This window comes from Xenopus laevis, chromosome 2S (genome assembly GCF_017654675.1).
Source record: "Xenopus laevis strain J_2021 chromosome 2S, Xenopus_laevis_v10.1, whole genome shotgun sequence".
Classification (NCBI taxonomy): Eukaryota; Metazoa; Chordata; class Amphibia; order Anura; family Pipidae; genus Xenopus; species Xenopus laevis.
The window spans coordinates 143,829,397-143,844,192 of record NC_054374.1 but is presented as its reverse complement, the minus strand read 5'-3'; the positions used below and the strand labels follow the sequence as shown (position 1 = coordinate 143,844,192).

At 40.4% G+C, this 14,796-nt stretch overlaps 1 protein-coding gene across 1 annotated transcript; it reads left to right on the top strand.

The window, feature by feature from the left end:
- Window positions 1-5,622: 5,622 nt before the first annotated feature.
- On the top strand, window positions 5,623-14,362 carry ccna1.S (cyclin A1 S homeolog). Its single transcript, NM_001088046.1, is given in 9 exon segments — window positions 5,623-5,655; window positions 8,694-8,892; window positions 10,055-10,280; window positions 10,353-10,477; window positions 11,252-11,475; window positions 12,251-12,455; window positions 12,782-12,895; window positions 13,580-13,713; window positions 13,822-14,362. Coding segments are annotated over 8 exon segments (1,257 nt in total). The 5' UTR covers window positions 5,623-5,655; window positions 8,694-8,715; the 3' UTR covers window positions 13,874-14,362.
- The last annotated feature ends 434 nt before the right edge of the window (window positions 14,363-14,796 follow it).

The following is a 14,796-nucleotide window of genomic DNA, read 5'->3' as shown; positions in this document are numbered from 1 at the left end:
CCCAGCATTCTAGACCTTCCTAATATTATTTGGCTACCTAAAAACCTGGTGTACTCAAAGTGCCTGAAACAGCCCTGACTGACGTTTGACTAAGGACTCTCTCTGTTAAACTGGTGGTAATGTAAACCATGGAAACCACTGAACCTTCTAAATGCAAAACTATTTTGATGTAAAATGAAGGAAATACGTGCAAACAGACATTCCTCTCCGTAAAGGAAGACATACAAAAACCCTGTAATGTAGAGTTTGCTTTCAGCTCTATCCTTTATTTCTTTAGAAAGCAAAACAAAATCTGTATTTTCCTTTATATTCTCTACCTCCTATGTCAACTGAGATTTGGAAGGAGCAGACAAAAGACTGAATGAATGACACAGAATGATTTTAAATCCCCATCCTGAGGCCCATTCTGAGCACAGGATCACCCATAAGTGATGAGTCAGTCCGGCTGTGCCTCCAGCAGTATCATGTGCTGCTGGGTGAAGGGCACAGTTAATAACTGCTGGTACAATTGATTTATGTTCTGTCTGTAGTTATATTAAAGGGGAACTATCACGACAATGAAAATTTTATATACGCTGCATCATATTGAAATTAGAACAAATACAATCAATTAAATATTCTGCATCCTTTCTGAAATAATCAAGTTTATGTTTACTATCTCTCTCTCTCAGCATCTGTTTCTCTTAATTCTGACTTCATGCAGCAGTTGGGAGTTAGATATTCATTGACAGTTAGATACAATATATCTTATAGGGGGTGGGCTCCTTTCCTAGCAGATGTATTAGAGCTCACTCAAATAACTGATTCCAGTACAAACAAAATTTAACAAAATAACTGCCTTTTGCACAAATCCTGCATGTAGAGTGACATGATGTCTGGTGATTTAATAGAGTGAGCTCTAATACATCTTCTAGGCAAAAGGAGCCCTCCTATAAGATATATTGGATGTTACTGATTATCTGACACCCAACTCATGCATGAAGAGAGAATGAAGAGAAATAGATGCTGAGAGAGGGATTTTTATCATCTTTCTTTCTATTATCTATCTGTCTATCTATCTATCTATCTATCTATCATCTGTCTATCTATTATCTATCTATCTATCTATCTATCTATCTATCTATCTATCTATCTATCTATCTATTATCTATCTATCAATCAATATTGCATTAAGGGTTAACTGCAGCCTTTATTCCACCAGAATCACAACATGCAAATAAAATTCAGGAGAACTTGACCTACAAAACGTCTAACATGGCATACCTGATTACATTGGGGTCAGGCCACTACTTGACTTTAAAGTGGAGAAAGTAAGTAAATGCTAAGTGAAAGGATGAAAGGATTAGTATATCCTTTGGTAACTTGAAAATCTCCTAACATTAGATCAAAGGACATTTAACATTTCAAAAGATTCTGTCTCTTTAGATCATCCTTGTTTCACACCTATATGCTAATGAACCAGTAACCTGCGCCCCCTGCTGACTTGTCAGTGCTTTAACAAATTCACTGATGATCTGATCATAATGGTGGCATAAACATGGCATTCTGTATGGTACCCAGCTCATCGTCCATTGGTTGAACATACAGATACCATACAAGGGGAAATACGTGGTTTGTGTCTATGTCCTAGCACCCCCATGCTTTTGTGCCCTTGGCATGTGTCTCTTTTGCCTACCCCCTTTCCATTCATTCAGACCAACCTCCTGAACGATCAGAACTGCAGGAACTAAAGAACATATGCAGCTCCTCTTCATTTCTTCACTGCTATATACTCCTCCAGTGGCTGAAAATGCACCCCAGACTTTACAAGCACCTCAAAAATGACTAAATTGCAGAAAACAAAGTCTTAGATATTTTTTTAACAGAAATAGTTAATAAACAAAAGCACCGTCACCCATAAAAGTTTATTTTCTAGAAAGTTTTTCTGCAGCTCGGCAGAAACTACAACTAAACAACATCAAAATGAATCTCAGCCCATAGTACTGGCAGATGCTTAATTTATTATTGATGCTTTACTCGCGGTGCTATCACAGCTTCGTGCAACATTATTATTTGGATACCACCACTACTATTGCAATCTGTGCTTCATGCCGAACATATGGGCCAAGAAACTCCATCACACAAATTATTAACCCAGATTTTCTGTAAATTCTGTTTTTTCGTATTGGAATGGGAGCTGCTATTAACAAGGTTCATGGTTCATCTGAGCCAACAACAACAGTTACCTGACAGAGAACACCGCACAAATGTATTTTTTTCCAATGATTGTATGGCACAAACGCATGTAAAAATGCTCTTGAAACATTCACTGAAGAAGATGCCTTTACTAGCTATACATGTGCCAATCTGTTTCTTCCCGATGGGCATCGGCTGGAATGTGTTTGAATAGATGGACTTCAAAATTTGTTCACTAAGGCATTACTAAAGTTGGCACAGTGCATTTCAGTCGCAAAGCATGGCCAAAGCAATGAGACTAGTTAAACAGCAACAATGTCATGTCCAGTGGAACTTTGCATACTGACATCAATTACATGGGGTGCATTAGAGTGTTTCCACCTCAGCAGGTGGGCAGCAAAACACTCAAATTTGCCTTTTCAGGGAGTAGTAATTCTGACCCCACATGTGGGCCAGGCAATTACCTAAAACATAAGTGGCATGCATTTATTGTCATTTTTGTATCCCCAAGGATTTATCATTCCCAGGAAGGGATACAAAACATTGTAACTCTCCCCACTATTCATTGTGAATGGGGAGTTCTTCAATTGCAGCTTGTCCTGCTTAACAACAGGAGCATATTGCAAGCCAAGCTTGAAATCATGCTGTTGGCAAAACACTTGAATTTGCCCCATGTGCTTAGTCTTTTGTGGGGACTTTAGTGAACCATGTCCAGTCCACTCAATATAAGAGAGGCATCACGGCTGATGTGCCAAACTTAAAGCTAAACAGTCTTTTATATTTGCATGCAGGCCTGGACTGGCAATCTGCAGGATCTGGCAAATGCCACAGGGGCTGCTGTAGGTGCCATAAACAATCGTTATTTAGTGGGCTGGTGGGACTTAAATAGGCCTCTGTGTATTTAAAATGCCAGGACCTATTTTGATTCCCAGTTTAGACCTGAGTGCATGTACTGTATGGCCTGTGTATCCATATAGCACTAACTAAAGCTTCATTAAAGAAGTAGCTAAGAAATGTTGTATATTATGTTTTGGGCTTCTGTACCAGCCCAAGCCAACCACAGCCCTTTAGCAGTAAAGATCTGTGTCTCCAAAGATGCCCCAGTAGCTCCTCATCTTCTTTTCTGCTGATTCACTGCACATGCTCTGTGCTGCTGTCACTTACTGAGCTTAGGGACCCACTCACAATATACAGTACACATAGAATAGAAATGTAACAATATAAGGCTGATTAGTAATTAATACAGATAATTATTACATGGCAGCACAGAAACCATTGCAACTAGCATCAGAATTTAATAATCAGCCCTGTAGTAATAATCATCTTATATTACAGGCCAACCTCATTTTCTGCTTGATTATTAGCGACGACTCCTTAACTTAGTTTATTAACAGCTGCTCAGAGCCCACTGAGCATGTGAGTGTCACAGACACTTTCCAAGATGGTGACCCCCTGTGACAAGTTTGAAGTCCTGGATCATTGCTGCTATTGACAAGCTGAAACTTTAGGCTGGTGCAATAAATTCAGTACATAAAATATGGCATTTTTAGACATATTCTTTATTAGGGTTTAGTTCTCCTTTAACAAACATAGAGAGCCTAAGATAAATTGTTGGTTAAGTATGAAACGCCTGATCATAAGAGGTCAGTTCAACTTTTAATGGATTTGTGAGAAAAAAAGTTGTTTTTAACATAAATTCGTGCAAGAGTGATATGAAATATGTTTACTCCTTTTGATCACTTTTGATCGGGCATGTTTGAAGGCGCCCTAAAATCCTAACGTTAACACTGAATCGTCGGATTGAGCTAAAGAATTATTTTTCTTTTTACCAACATATATGACGATTCAGCTCTTAAGGTGGACATAGACACAAAGATCCGCTCGTTTGGTGACATCGCCAATCTTTCCCCGATATGCCACTAACGGGCATGGCTATATCGGGGGTAATCTGAACGTTCGGCCCTATGGCCAAACAATCAGATTACGATGAGAGCGTAATGGGCTCCGGCGAGACAAAATCAAACCTGTCCGATCGACCAAACGACCGATCTCTGCCGGACGAAAAATGACGGGACTATTCTCACACTGTACGAAAATCGTACAAATCCTCGATTCGTATGATCGGATTTTTGCGTCTATGGCCATTGGCCACCTTTAATGTTAGTAGATGGGCCGAAAGATATTTCTAATCGTCGTAGGAGATATTTCTCATGAAATCAAGAGTGGTGCTTGCCCAGGACTGCGCTCACCCATGTCCACAGTCTGTAAGGGTTAAATATACATTTCTAAGTGACAATTTGTCAGACAAGTATTTTCTGTGCCATTAATAAGAGGCAGCAGTAAAGGGTAAATGTGTCGGTATTAGCTATTGCCATGGCAATGCAGGGGGAAGCCGAGGGCAGGCTTGGCTGCAGTGAAAGTGAGTTTTAATTAGGCAGCTCAGCGGGCATAACAAAAGCTTAATAGGTGATCAATGGGTCTCAGTGTTGCCTCCAGGGTAACTAAAACGCCGCTGCACTGCCCCAGCCCCGCTCTCTACTGCTGCTGCCAAAGTCCCTCAGAGCGCGGAGGCCCCTCCCACAAGCCGCCTTCCTTCCCTTTCCCGCCTCCTGGAGTGCGGCATCATTTGGCCGGCTTTTCTCTCAATTACAGGCTCCTCGCCTAATGGGCGCCGCTGAGAATCAACGATCCGTTAGCTGAGTCAACCAATTAGGGGCGACAGAACCATTGTCCTCACAGGGCCCAGTCTGCTTTCATTCCCTGTCTGAGGTCTTGCAATTCTCCATTTAATCAATAGGACTTTTCAGTCAGAGGGCACTTTAACACCTTATCGTGCCCCTGGGCCGGTTTATTTAATATAACCCCTATATATCCAGGGGGGACGGTTTATTACTAGGGGCAAGCATGTGACACAAGTGTGAAGAGAATCCACCACACGGTGAATCGCCCAGCTACCCCACCCCCCTTCTGCTGACCAAATGGTTCAAACCAAGTCCTTTATATAAAACACCCAAGTCGCATGAGCTCCCCATGAACTGTTAATAGTGAGAGCCAAGCAAATTTTCCTTTTACATTTAATATACAATAGTTTGAGTCTATGAACCCCTAATCAGAGGCGCTGGTTACAGTCCCTTTACATGTGAGTGAAGGAGGGAACCAAGCCGCATGATCAGTTATCACAGCCCTGACAGCTGTCACTGCTTGTTGAGGAGCCTTGACCTCCCTGCTCCTGTCAGGCTTTCACGCCGCTTCCTGGTTGCTAAGGAGACGGACCCATGTGACGCCCAGTTGAGCGGCCTCTGATTGGGCAGGTTCCCTAACCGCGGGTCAATTGAAAACAGCGGAGCTGAGACAATTCCTGCTCCAATCACCGGTCCCGCTGCTCAGCTGCTCTCAATTTCCTGTTCAGCATAAAATCGCCGGCGCTGCTTGTGGTGGAGAAGGTGCGAGATCTGCGCTTAGTGCTTCTGGTTGTAGCAGGTAGGTGGTTGCTTTGGAATGGCTTGGTGGTCGGAGGGGTTGAACCGCTGATTTGGGTGGGTGACTGATCAGATGTCTGGTTAGCAAGGTATTTGTGTATCTGTTACTGTTGGGAGGCTGGGAGCTGTAGTTCTGCAGCATCTCTCATACCGAAGGGAAAGGATATCTAACTTGTGACCTTTATTTTTTTTGTGGCCCTTTTATTGTCGGGCTGCTCCTGCATTCGCTCCAAGGCTGATGTGGATGTTGTGAGTTGTAGTTTAAAAGTTAAAGGATAAGCGAACCTTTAAAATAAGTTAAGTGTTCAATTGATGAGGGTGTTCTAAGCACTTGTCACTTGCTTTCATATTTATCATCATTCATTTATCTTTAATTCCAGGATATTAAGGGATACAGGCTCTGTTAAAGGGACTAAATGTTACTTTTTTTTTTTTTTTTGTTTGTATATAACTTTAAAATCAGTCTTTGTTAAATTAACTTACCGAAACGCCGCTTGTGCTTCCTATCAGAAAAAGTGACTGGGTGATGGATCCATCATGCAGCTCTCTATTTTAGGGATGCACCAAATCCACTATTTTGGATTTGGCTGAAATACTGAACCCTAATTTGCATATGCAAATTATGGGTTGAGAAAGGGAAAACCTTTTTTTATGTCCTTGTTTTCTGACAAGGTCACACAATTTCGCTCCCACTCCTAATTTGCATGTGCAAATTAGGAATTCAGATGGATCCGAATCCTGCTGAAAAAGGCAGAATCCTGGATTCGGTGCATCCCTACTCTTTCTCCTCCCTGCCTTCTATAGGAGATTGCTAGGGAGGAGAAATTGAGCGCCAGCACGGTGGATCATTCTCTTTTAGGAAGAGGAGCGCAAGCGGAGTTTGGTTAAGTTAGTGTTTTTTTTTTCATTATATAAAAAATGAATTTTAAAAAAAAGTTACTGGTCATTTTTAATATAAAATTGTTAAAACAGCGCCACCTGCTAGTCAGTTTTTGACCAGTCTGATGAACAAGTAGTCGAGGAAGTTGTCTGGAGAGAGTTTTCTGATATCCTACTTTGGGGGGGGGGGGGTGAGATTAAATAAATAAAAAAAAAAAAAGCAGAAGAACATCAGGGCAGCCTCTTTTGCCTGACCACTTCCTTGACTACTTGGTGGGTCTGAATGGTCTCAAAATGACCAGCAGGTGGCTCTTAACATTTATTCATATTAACCGCACATGTATCCCTTAATATCTTGGAATTAAAGGGGAAAAAAATGTATAAATTACAAAAGTGCCTAGAAAAGCTCCCTCTTCAACTTTAACATTCGCTTATTTTAAAGGTTCTTTTTTAAAGGGGTTGGGTCACCTTTGATTAACTTTTTTGTATGATGTAGAGCAGGATATTCTGAAACTATTTGCAATTGGGAGGGGGGGGCGTTTATCCGTGGTTTCTGTTAGGTGGCTTTTTATTCAGCATCTCTCCAGTTTGCAATTTCAGCAGTCTGGTTGGTAGGTTCCAAATTACCTTAGCAACCATGCATTGATTTGAATAGGAGAGGGGCTGGATAGAAAGGACTAAAAAGCAACTGTACATAGAGCACTTGTTTTTTTCTAGATTGGAGTCTGACCCCCCGCCCTTTGAAGTAAAACCAGTCAACCTGTGGATATATGGGGGGTGGATTAGTCACTGAGCAAGAAAATAACACTTCAGACAAGCAGTTTTTGGGGTTTTTTCCAGGTGTAAATTTACAAACTAGCCAGGGTTAGATATTTGCCCAATCTCTGGTTCATACCTACCTGGATTTTTAACAATTTTCTTGGTGGGTGAAGCCAGACCTTATCTGGCTGTTGTATACTGAACAGACTTCCAGCCCAGAGGTTTAGCAGCTCTATAACATTGATTATCTAGACACTTTTAATTAGGTGCTTGCCATCTTGAGTCTGACACTACACAGGCTGCATGAGTTCTAGATGTCTGTTACTACTCAACGCTTGGAGGTTCTTTGACGACATGTAGCAGAATGATAGGCATGTCCTAGAAGCTGAGTAATTCAAATCCTAATGACTGAATAAACCAAACTAGTGTTGCCTTGTATAGGATCCCTTATCCCGACGTCTCCAAACTAAAGTCCCATTCCTACAGCAGGAAACCCTTCTTGATAAAATTAAGTTTGCAAATGATTTTTAGCAGTCTTGGGTATGGTGGTTACAAAATTATGTAAAAATCTTATCTGGAAAACCCTAGGTCCCAAATGTTCTGGATAATGTATGTTGATATAGAGAAATCTCTATCAGATTGTGTACTCACACTGCTAATAAAATAACACTTAGGGGCAGATTTATCAAAGGTTGAGGTGAATTTCTAGCTTTTTTTTTTTTGTGTATTTAAGACTAGGGGCTAGTTCGAATTTGAATATTTAAATTTATCATGTACTGTTTCTTTAAAAATTAAAGTTCGACCATTCGCCATCTAAAACCTGCTGAATTGCTATTTTAGGCTATGGGGGACCTAGAGCTTATTTGGTTAATTGGTGGACTTTTTTAATTTTTTTTTTTTTTTTGTGGGAAAAACTTTCAATCAAATTCACTTCCTTTGATTCGAATACAGACCTATAAGAACGAAAACAGACCTTCTCGACAAACTGAATTTATTTTATTTTTTTTTCTATTCGAAATTTGACCCCTGATCTGCCCTTTACTGTTTACTGCCTTACAGTGGTTAGATTCCTACGTTCGAAATTGGTATTCAGAAGAACAGATCTTTACTGCTAAGGAACTGTGGTGGTTGTGGGTTAATAAAGCAGCTCAAAGACAGTTCAAACTAATGCTGGGCCATGGGGTCCTCAACCAGTGGTGACTAAAGAGTCCGAAGACCCAGTGCTAAAGTTTTCAGAATCATTTGCTTGAGCTGATGTGAAAGCGGTTTGCCGTCTTATTGGATTTAGGCAAACTGACAAATAGCAGTTACTTTTCAAATTCATTACACTTGGCAATAACTTGACTTATAATAATTTTATATTTGAGTTGTTAATGACATGGGTAAACTTATTTTCCTTAGTTGACCTAAATTTGAACAGACGATGCGGCGCAGTATGGCTTCCAATGGGCACATCCTTACAGCATCCTCTGTGGTGGGAGCCAGCAGTGCATTCCAGAATCCATGCCTAGCCAAGGTAGAAGTCCAGCCTAACCTGCCTCAAAGAACTGTGTTGGGTGTTATCGGTGACAATGAACAGCGCAGAAGATCAGTAAGTCGGGTAAGTAGACTTGTAGTACCCGGGTAACACTTTTGACATGGGTGTATAGCTTTAAAATCTTCACTATTTCTCTGAGCTAGTATCTTAAGTTTTTATTGGGAGAGTTTAAAATAAATTTTAAAAGGATCTAAAATCCATTAATTGATGTACACTTGCTTGGGCATCCCCTTCACTTTGTGGATTACATTCTCGTAATGCTTTCTGATACTGGCAAATAATATATGCACGGTATCTCACTTCAGCCATTTATTAGTGCAGACTTACCACAGCAATTAAACTACAAAATTTAAATACATTTCGTATACCACATGGCAGTCTCCATACATCACGTAAGCCACTCCCTCCTGATGCATTTTTTACACTGTTGGGTGCTTAATCAGAGGAGGTCAAGCTACAAACTGTTGCTCAAACCAGCTATGTCTGCAACACAAGGTTTACTAAATTATATAGGCAGAAAAAATGGAAGGCCTTGGGGGAACTGCCATATTCGTAAGGTCATAACTGCTTCAGACTTGAGCTGCTAAATTTTTGACAAAGATCACACCTTGTTAATTGTGACTTGGAAGATATTTATACACAATATTTCACTACCTCGCATTAAAGTCAATGGTTCTAGTTTAGAGGTTTTTTATATTTTTTTTTTTTAAACCAAAAAAAACCTCAACCCTAATCTTGGATTGGGGCAGCACCTGGTCTAGGAAATGCCTTCAAGCACAAATGTGAAGGACCTATGGAGTTATGTTTTTTGGCCCTGTGAATTTTCTAGAGCTGGGTGCTCAATCTTCTGTCTATATAGGCAATGCCCTAACCATTTTTGAATCTCTGCATAACCCTCAAGTTAACCACCCACTTAAATAACCTCTACAGTGCAGGGTGCTGCCTTATCCCTGTAGCACCTAATCTTCACACTAGGGGTGCTTTTAACAAATGGCCTGTGGAAGGAAACCAGAAGTGCTACCACTAGTTGCCCACTTGTCTGGACCACTGTATTCTAACATACTCTGGCTTATTTACAGCCTTTGTCTCCCCATCCATAAAGCCCAAACTACACCAATTTATATATCTGTATGCGTAGTGATTGTATCTGGCTTAAAGTACATACCTAACTATATATGGCTACTTCCACCTATGCAGAATCTAAAATCACTGTTGCTCTCTTTAGGGTGGTGTCCCTGCAAAGAGTCTACCTGGAATTGAAAATGTTCTTGCTTTCCCTGGAAAAATCCTGTCTGCAAACCCAGCGCCTGTTGCTCCAAAGCCAAGTTTTACAGTCTATGTGGATGAGCCAACAGAAACCTATTCAGTTGAAATAGATTGTCCCAGTTTGGATGATGAGGATTCAAATATTGTCAAGCAGAACATTCACCTGCTCCTAGATATCAGTGAAGGTCTGTGCAATCCATTTGAAGCTTTACACTCTTGCTCTTAAACAAAATCTGACTCTTATTGTGTTTCCTCAGCTTCTCCGATGGTGGTTGACACGTCACCCCAGACAAGCCCAGAGGATGACTCTGTAACAGACCCTGATGCTGTAGCTGTGTCTGAATATATACATGAAATTCACCAGTACCTTCGAGAGGCTGAGGTAAGTGTTTGTGCAGTAAAAGCGATCAGGTAAATGTAAACAATGTAAGCTCTTCGGGAAGGGCCCCCTTTACCTCTTGTCAACTATACATTCTTTTGATCTAAACGTTAATAGGCAAAAGATCTATCTGAAGAACCCAAATCTGCACATTAAATATGCCGGTGTATGGCCACCTTTAGTCTGTTCCCAAACTTTGTTTTGTTATACTTTAGTCTCTTAGGGCAGACACTCGGATTAGGGGAGACAAGTCGCTCAGCAACAAATTTCCTCTTTGGGCAACTAATCTCACCGAACTGCCAACTAGAAACAATCGCCAGCGGGAAGGCACTTGGGATCATTTTTATTTTCCAAAGTTGCCAAAGATATCCTTGTGAGGCAACTTTGGAAAACGAAGCGCACAGTGCCATCCTGCCAGCAATCTACATTATACCCAGCAGGAGGCAGTTCGGGAGATTAGTCACCCCCCACAGCAAGAGGCAATTTATTGTCTGGCAACTAAATCTCCCCAAATTTTTGAGTTGTTTCTGCCCTTAAACATTTTCAATTGAACTTCTATAATCCTACCACCCCTCTGGTCCTCTTGCTTTCATTACTGGCTCTGATTTGACTTTCCTTAATGCTGCTTCATTGAAATGTAGCATGCTATTCAGCTGCATCAAAACATGTAAACAAGAGGGGGTGGGATCAGACCCCATTTGAATTCTCATAGCACTCCAAAGTCTAGCATAACTGTCTTGAGTTTAACATTTATTTATTTTATTTTTTTTTTATCAGTTGAAACACAGACCAAAAGCATATTACATGCGTAAGCAGCCAGACATTACTTCAGCAATGCGCACGATACTTGTGGACTGGCTAGTAGAAGTTGGTGAAGAATACAAGCTGCACACGGAGACTCTTTATCTGGCTATGAATTATTTGGACCGCTTCCTATCATGCATGTCTGTACTCCGGGGAAAACTGCAGCTTGTAGGCACAGCAGCTATTTTATTGGCATCGTAAGTACTAGACTGTGACAGCTATTGCATAATTAAAGGGAATGTTTAACCCAAATTGTCAGGGTTAACATTCAATTCTAAGTCTGATTTTTTTATTTGTGGCTTAAATATGTTGCTACTAAGCAGTGTTTGTTTTTTTTTGGTTTTTTTTGTCCAATTTCTCTGACATGTGAAGAGTGTAACAACCAGGAGTGGGGGGTGGGATGCTGCTTTTATTTGTTTTAATAAATATAAATTAAAGGCACTAATTTAAATGTCTTATTCTAAAGCTGCTTAGAATTGTTCTCTTAATAGACAAACTTATTTTTAGGTTGACTTGCCCTCTAAATGTTCAACATTGCATCAAACTGATCTTGACAACCTAAATGGGGCGCTTTTAAATCGAGCTCGATCCATGACTTAATATCTGGACTGGAATTCACATAAATTATTCCCTGCCCAAGTATTCTGTGCATAAACGCCTACTCTGCAGTGCTTTTGTGGATGGCAAAAGGATAACTCGGTGAATTGGGAGTTTTTGACTGTCTGCTTCATACAAGACTTGTAGGCTTAAGTTGAAAAGTATACAGGTCTAGTAACTTGTAGCATTTACTGGTAACTTGTCTAAAGCAAACGGTGCTTTAACACAAACTGACTCCTTTTATTGAGGGGGAAAAAAAATGTCTTTTTCCAAAACTTGTCTAAATTTAGGCTGACTGCTGCACAGGTCCCTCTTGGGGCTGCCTGTGATATGACCATTGTGCTTGGTATTAACTACTTGTTTTCAAATACCTAGAAAATATGAAGAAATCTACCCTCCTGATGTTGATGAATTTGTGTACATAACTGATGATACATACTCAAAGAAACAGCTTCTGCGCATGGAACACGTTCTGTTGAAGGTTCTGGCCTTTGACCTTACTGTACCTACAGTCAACCAATTCTTGCTACAGTATCTGCAGAGACATGCAGTCAGTGTGAAGACGGAGCACCTTGCAATGGTAACACATTCAGGTTTTGAAGCCAGCCAATGCAGTCTTGAGTCTAACTCTTAACTTGGCATAGCATGCCACTACCACAAATCAGAGCAGCTATGCCACTTTGCAGGGTAAAAGGCTAGGAGTATTAAGGGGCTACTAGCTGTTACAAGGCAGTGGGGCAGATGTGGGTACGTTACTATTAAAGTACTCCTCTTTGGAGAAGTTGCCAAAACTAGACAGTCCTCACTCTTATTAAATGAGAGCACTCCTAAAAACTTATCTGTATACTGTTTCTGAAGTCCTATGAAAATGCATAAGCTAATCAGGGTTTTGGTGTCTCTTCTTAGTACATGGCAGAACTAACTCTGCTTGAAGTGGAGCCATTCTTGAAGTACGTTCCTTCACTTACAGCTGCTGCAGCCTATTGTCTTGCCAATTATGCACTCAACAAAGTGTTCTGGGTAAGGTTTATTCATGGTTAAAAGCTTTTACCTCCCATAAAGCATTCTGTAGACTTAATAAATGAGTAGCTGCTGTTTCTCTCACCTAATGCTTATGATTTATACTTTTTTTCTTTATTTTTTTTTCTTGTATTCCTGTTCACAGCACTTTTTGACCACTAAGACAGTAATTGCCTCATAGTGCACTTTAGGGCATCCATAGTTCTGGCCCCATGCCTTAAAGCACAATGTGCTACTGTATAAAGCAAGAAAATATTAACCCAATTGTTGCTTAATGGAATTTGTTTAGATACCTTAACAGATATGGCACTGACTTGGTCCTTCACAAAAAATCCAAAGTCTTGGGCAGCAAACCCCCCCTCTTCTGCTGTTCTCTGCAGTCAAATCCTTAATGAGCATAGACCTCCAGGGAACTTTTAGAACTACATTTATCTGAGCTTGGTATGAAATATGGATCCAGCTGGCAATATTGGGAGACGGGATGCTCCAAATGACTCCTGTAGAGTTGCCAACATATCCAGTCTCAAAACTGCTTGATCTGGCAGTTGCTGCATAAATAAACCTACCAAATACTGTGTGGTCTGTATAAAAGCTTGCAAGCTAAAAGGGCAATGTTAGCTAGTAACAGTACTTGTGTTTAAATGTAGTAAGTGACTTAAGTTTCTTCTAACCTTCCCTTTACAGCCTGAAACACTGGAAGCCTTTACTGGCTACGCACTGAGTGACATAGCACCTTGCCTTAGTGATTTGCACCAATTCTGTCTTGGTGCCCCTTATCAGGCTCAGCAAGCAATAAGGGAGAAGTACAAGACCACCAAGTAAGCTGGATTTGTAGAATCTGCCTTGCTATAATTTCACTTTTTTTTTTGTACTGATTTTTTTTTTAACTTTTTTTTATTCTCCCCCCCCCCCCCCCACTCTACTAGGTATATGCAAGTGTCTCTTCTGGAGATGCCGTCAATACTTCCCCTCAACTGAAGCCTTCCAGAGTGGACGCACACACAGCACTTACCTCGTGATCAACAGTGTTGGTCTTTTTATGAAGACACTGCAGGCCAAGTGTCCAATGGAGCTATTTTATTTATTGACCTTCATACCAAGACTCCTGTGCTTTTATAATGTACTTTTTATTCTGTGTAAACTATAGGACCTTATTTATAACAAAGCCTCAGATTGGACACTAGTTGCTGACTGGGATTTAGTCTATGGACATCAATCATGTCTAAAAGTCACTTAGTTGGGATGTACTACTACAAATCAGAACTCTATTGGTAGTGCACTGGTTAACAGACATCAGTATTCTATTAGACTTGGACAATCCTGACTGTCTCTCCTACAGTCGAGCTTCTCCAGGAAATTAAGTTTTTTTTGTTAAACATCGTCGACATTGAACTGCTTCATTTTCCCAGGTTGTCTTAACTTGTGATGGTGTGTGTTTTTAATAAACTGACTTTACTCAAACGGTAACTTGAGCCTGTTATCAGTCTATTGAGTAATAGTTTTTAATGCAAACTTATTCGTGCACCTTTCAAGGACCCTCATTTACAGGCCTACCCTGCTTATTTATATTGCATGAAATCTTGACCATGTTAATAATTAGTCTCAGAATCACTACATGCACTTTTTTTTTAAGTTCTCCAGACTAATGTCTGCAATCTGGTTGCTAGGGTCCAAATTACCCTAGCAACCATGCATTGATTTGAAAATAGGAAAGGCCTGAATAGAAAGGGAAGTAATAAAGTAGCAATAACAACATGTAGCCTTATAGAATTTTTTTTTTTTTTGAGTCCATGACACCCCCACCCATTTTGAAAGCTGGAAAAAGCTGGTAGTATGTAAATTCAAAAACTATATATAAAAAAAAAAAATTGAAAAAGTGGCTTAGATTTGGCTAGTCTAGA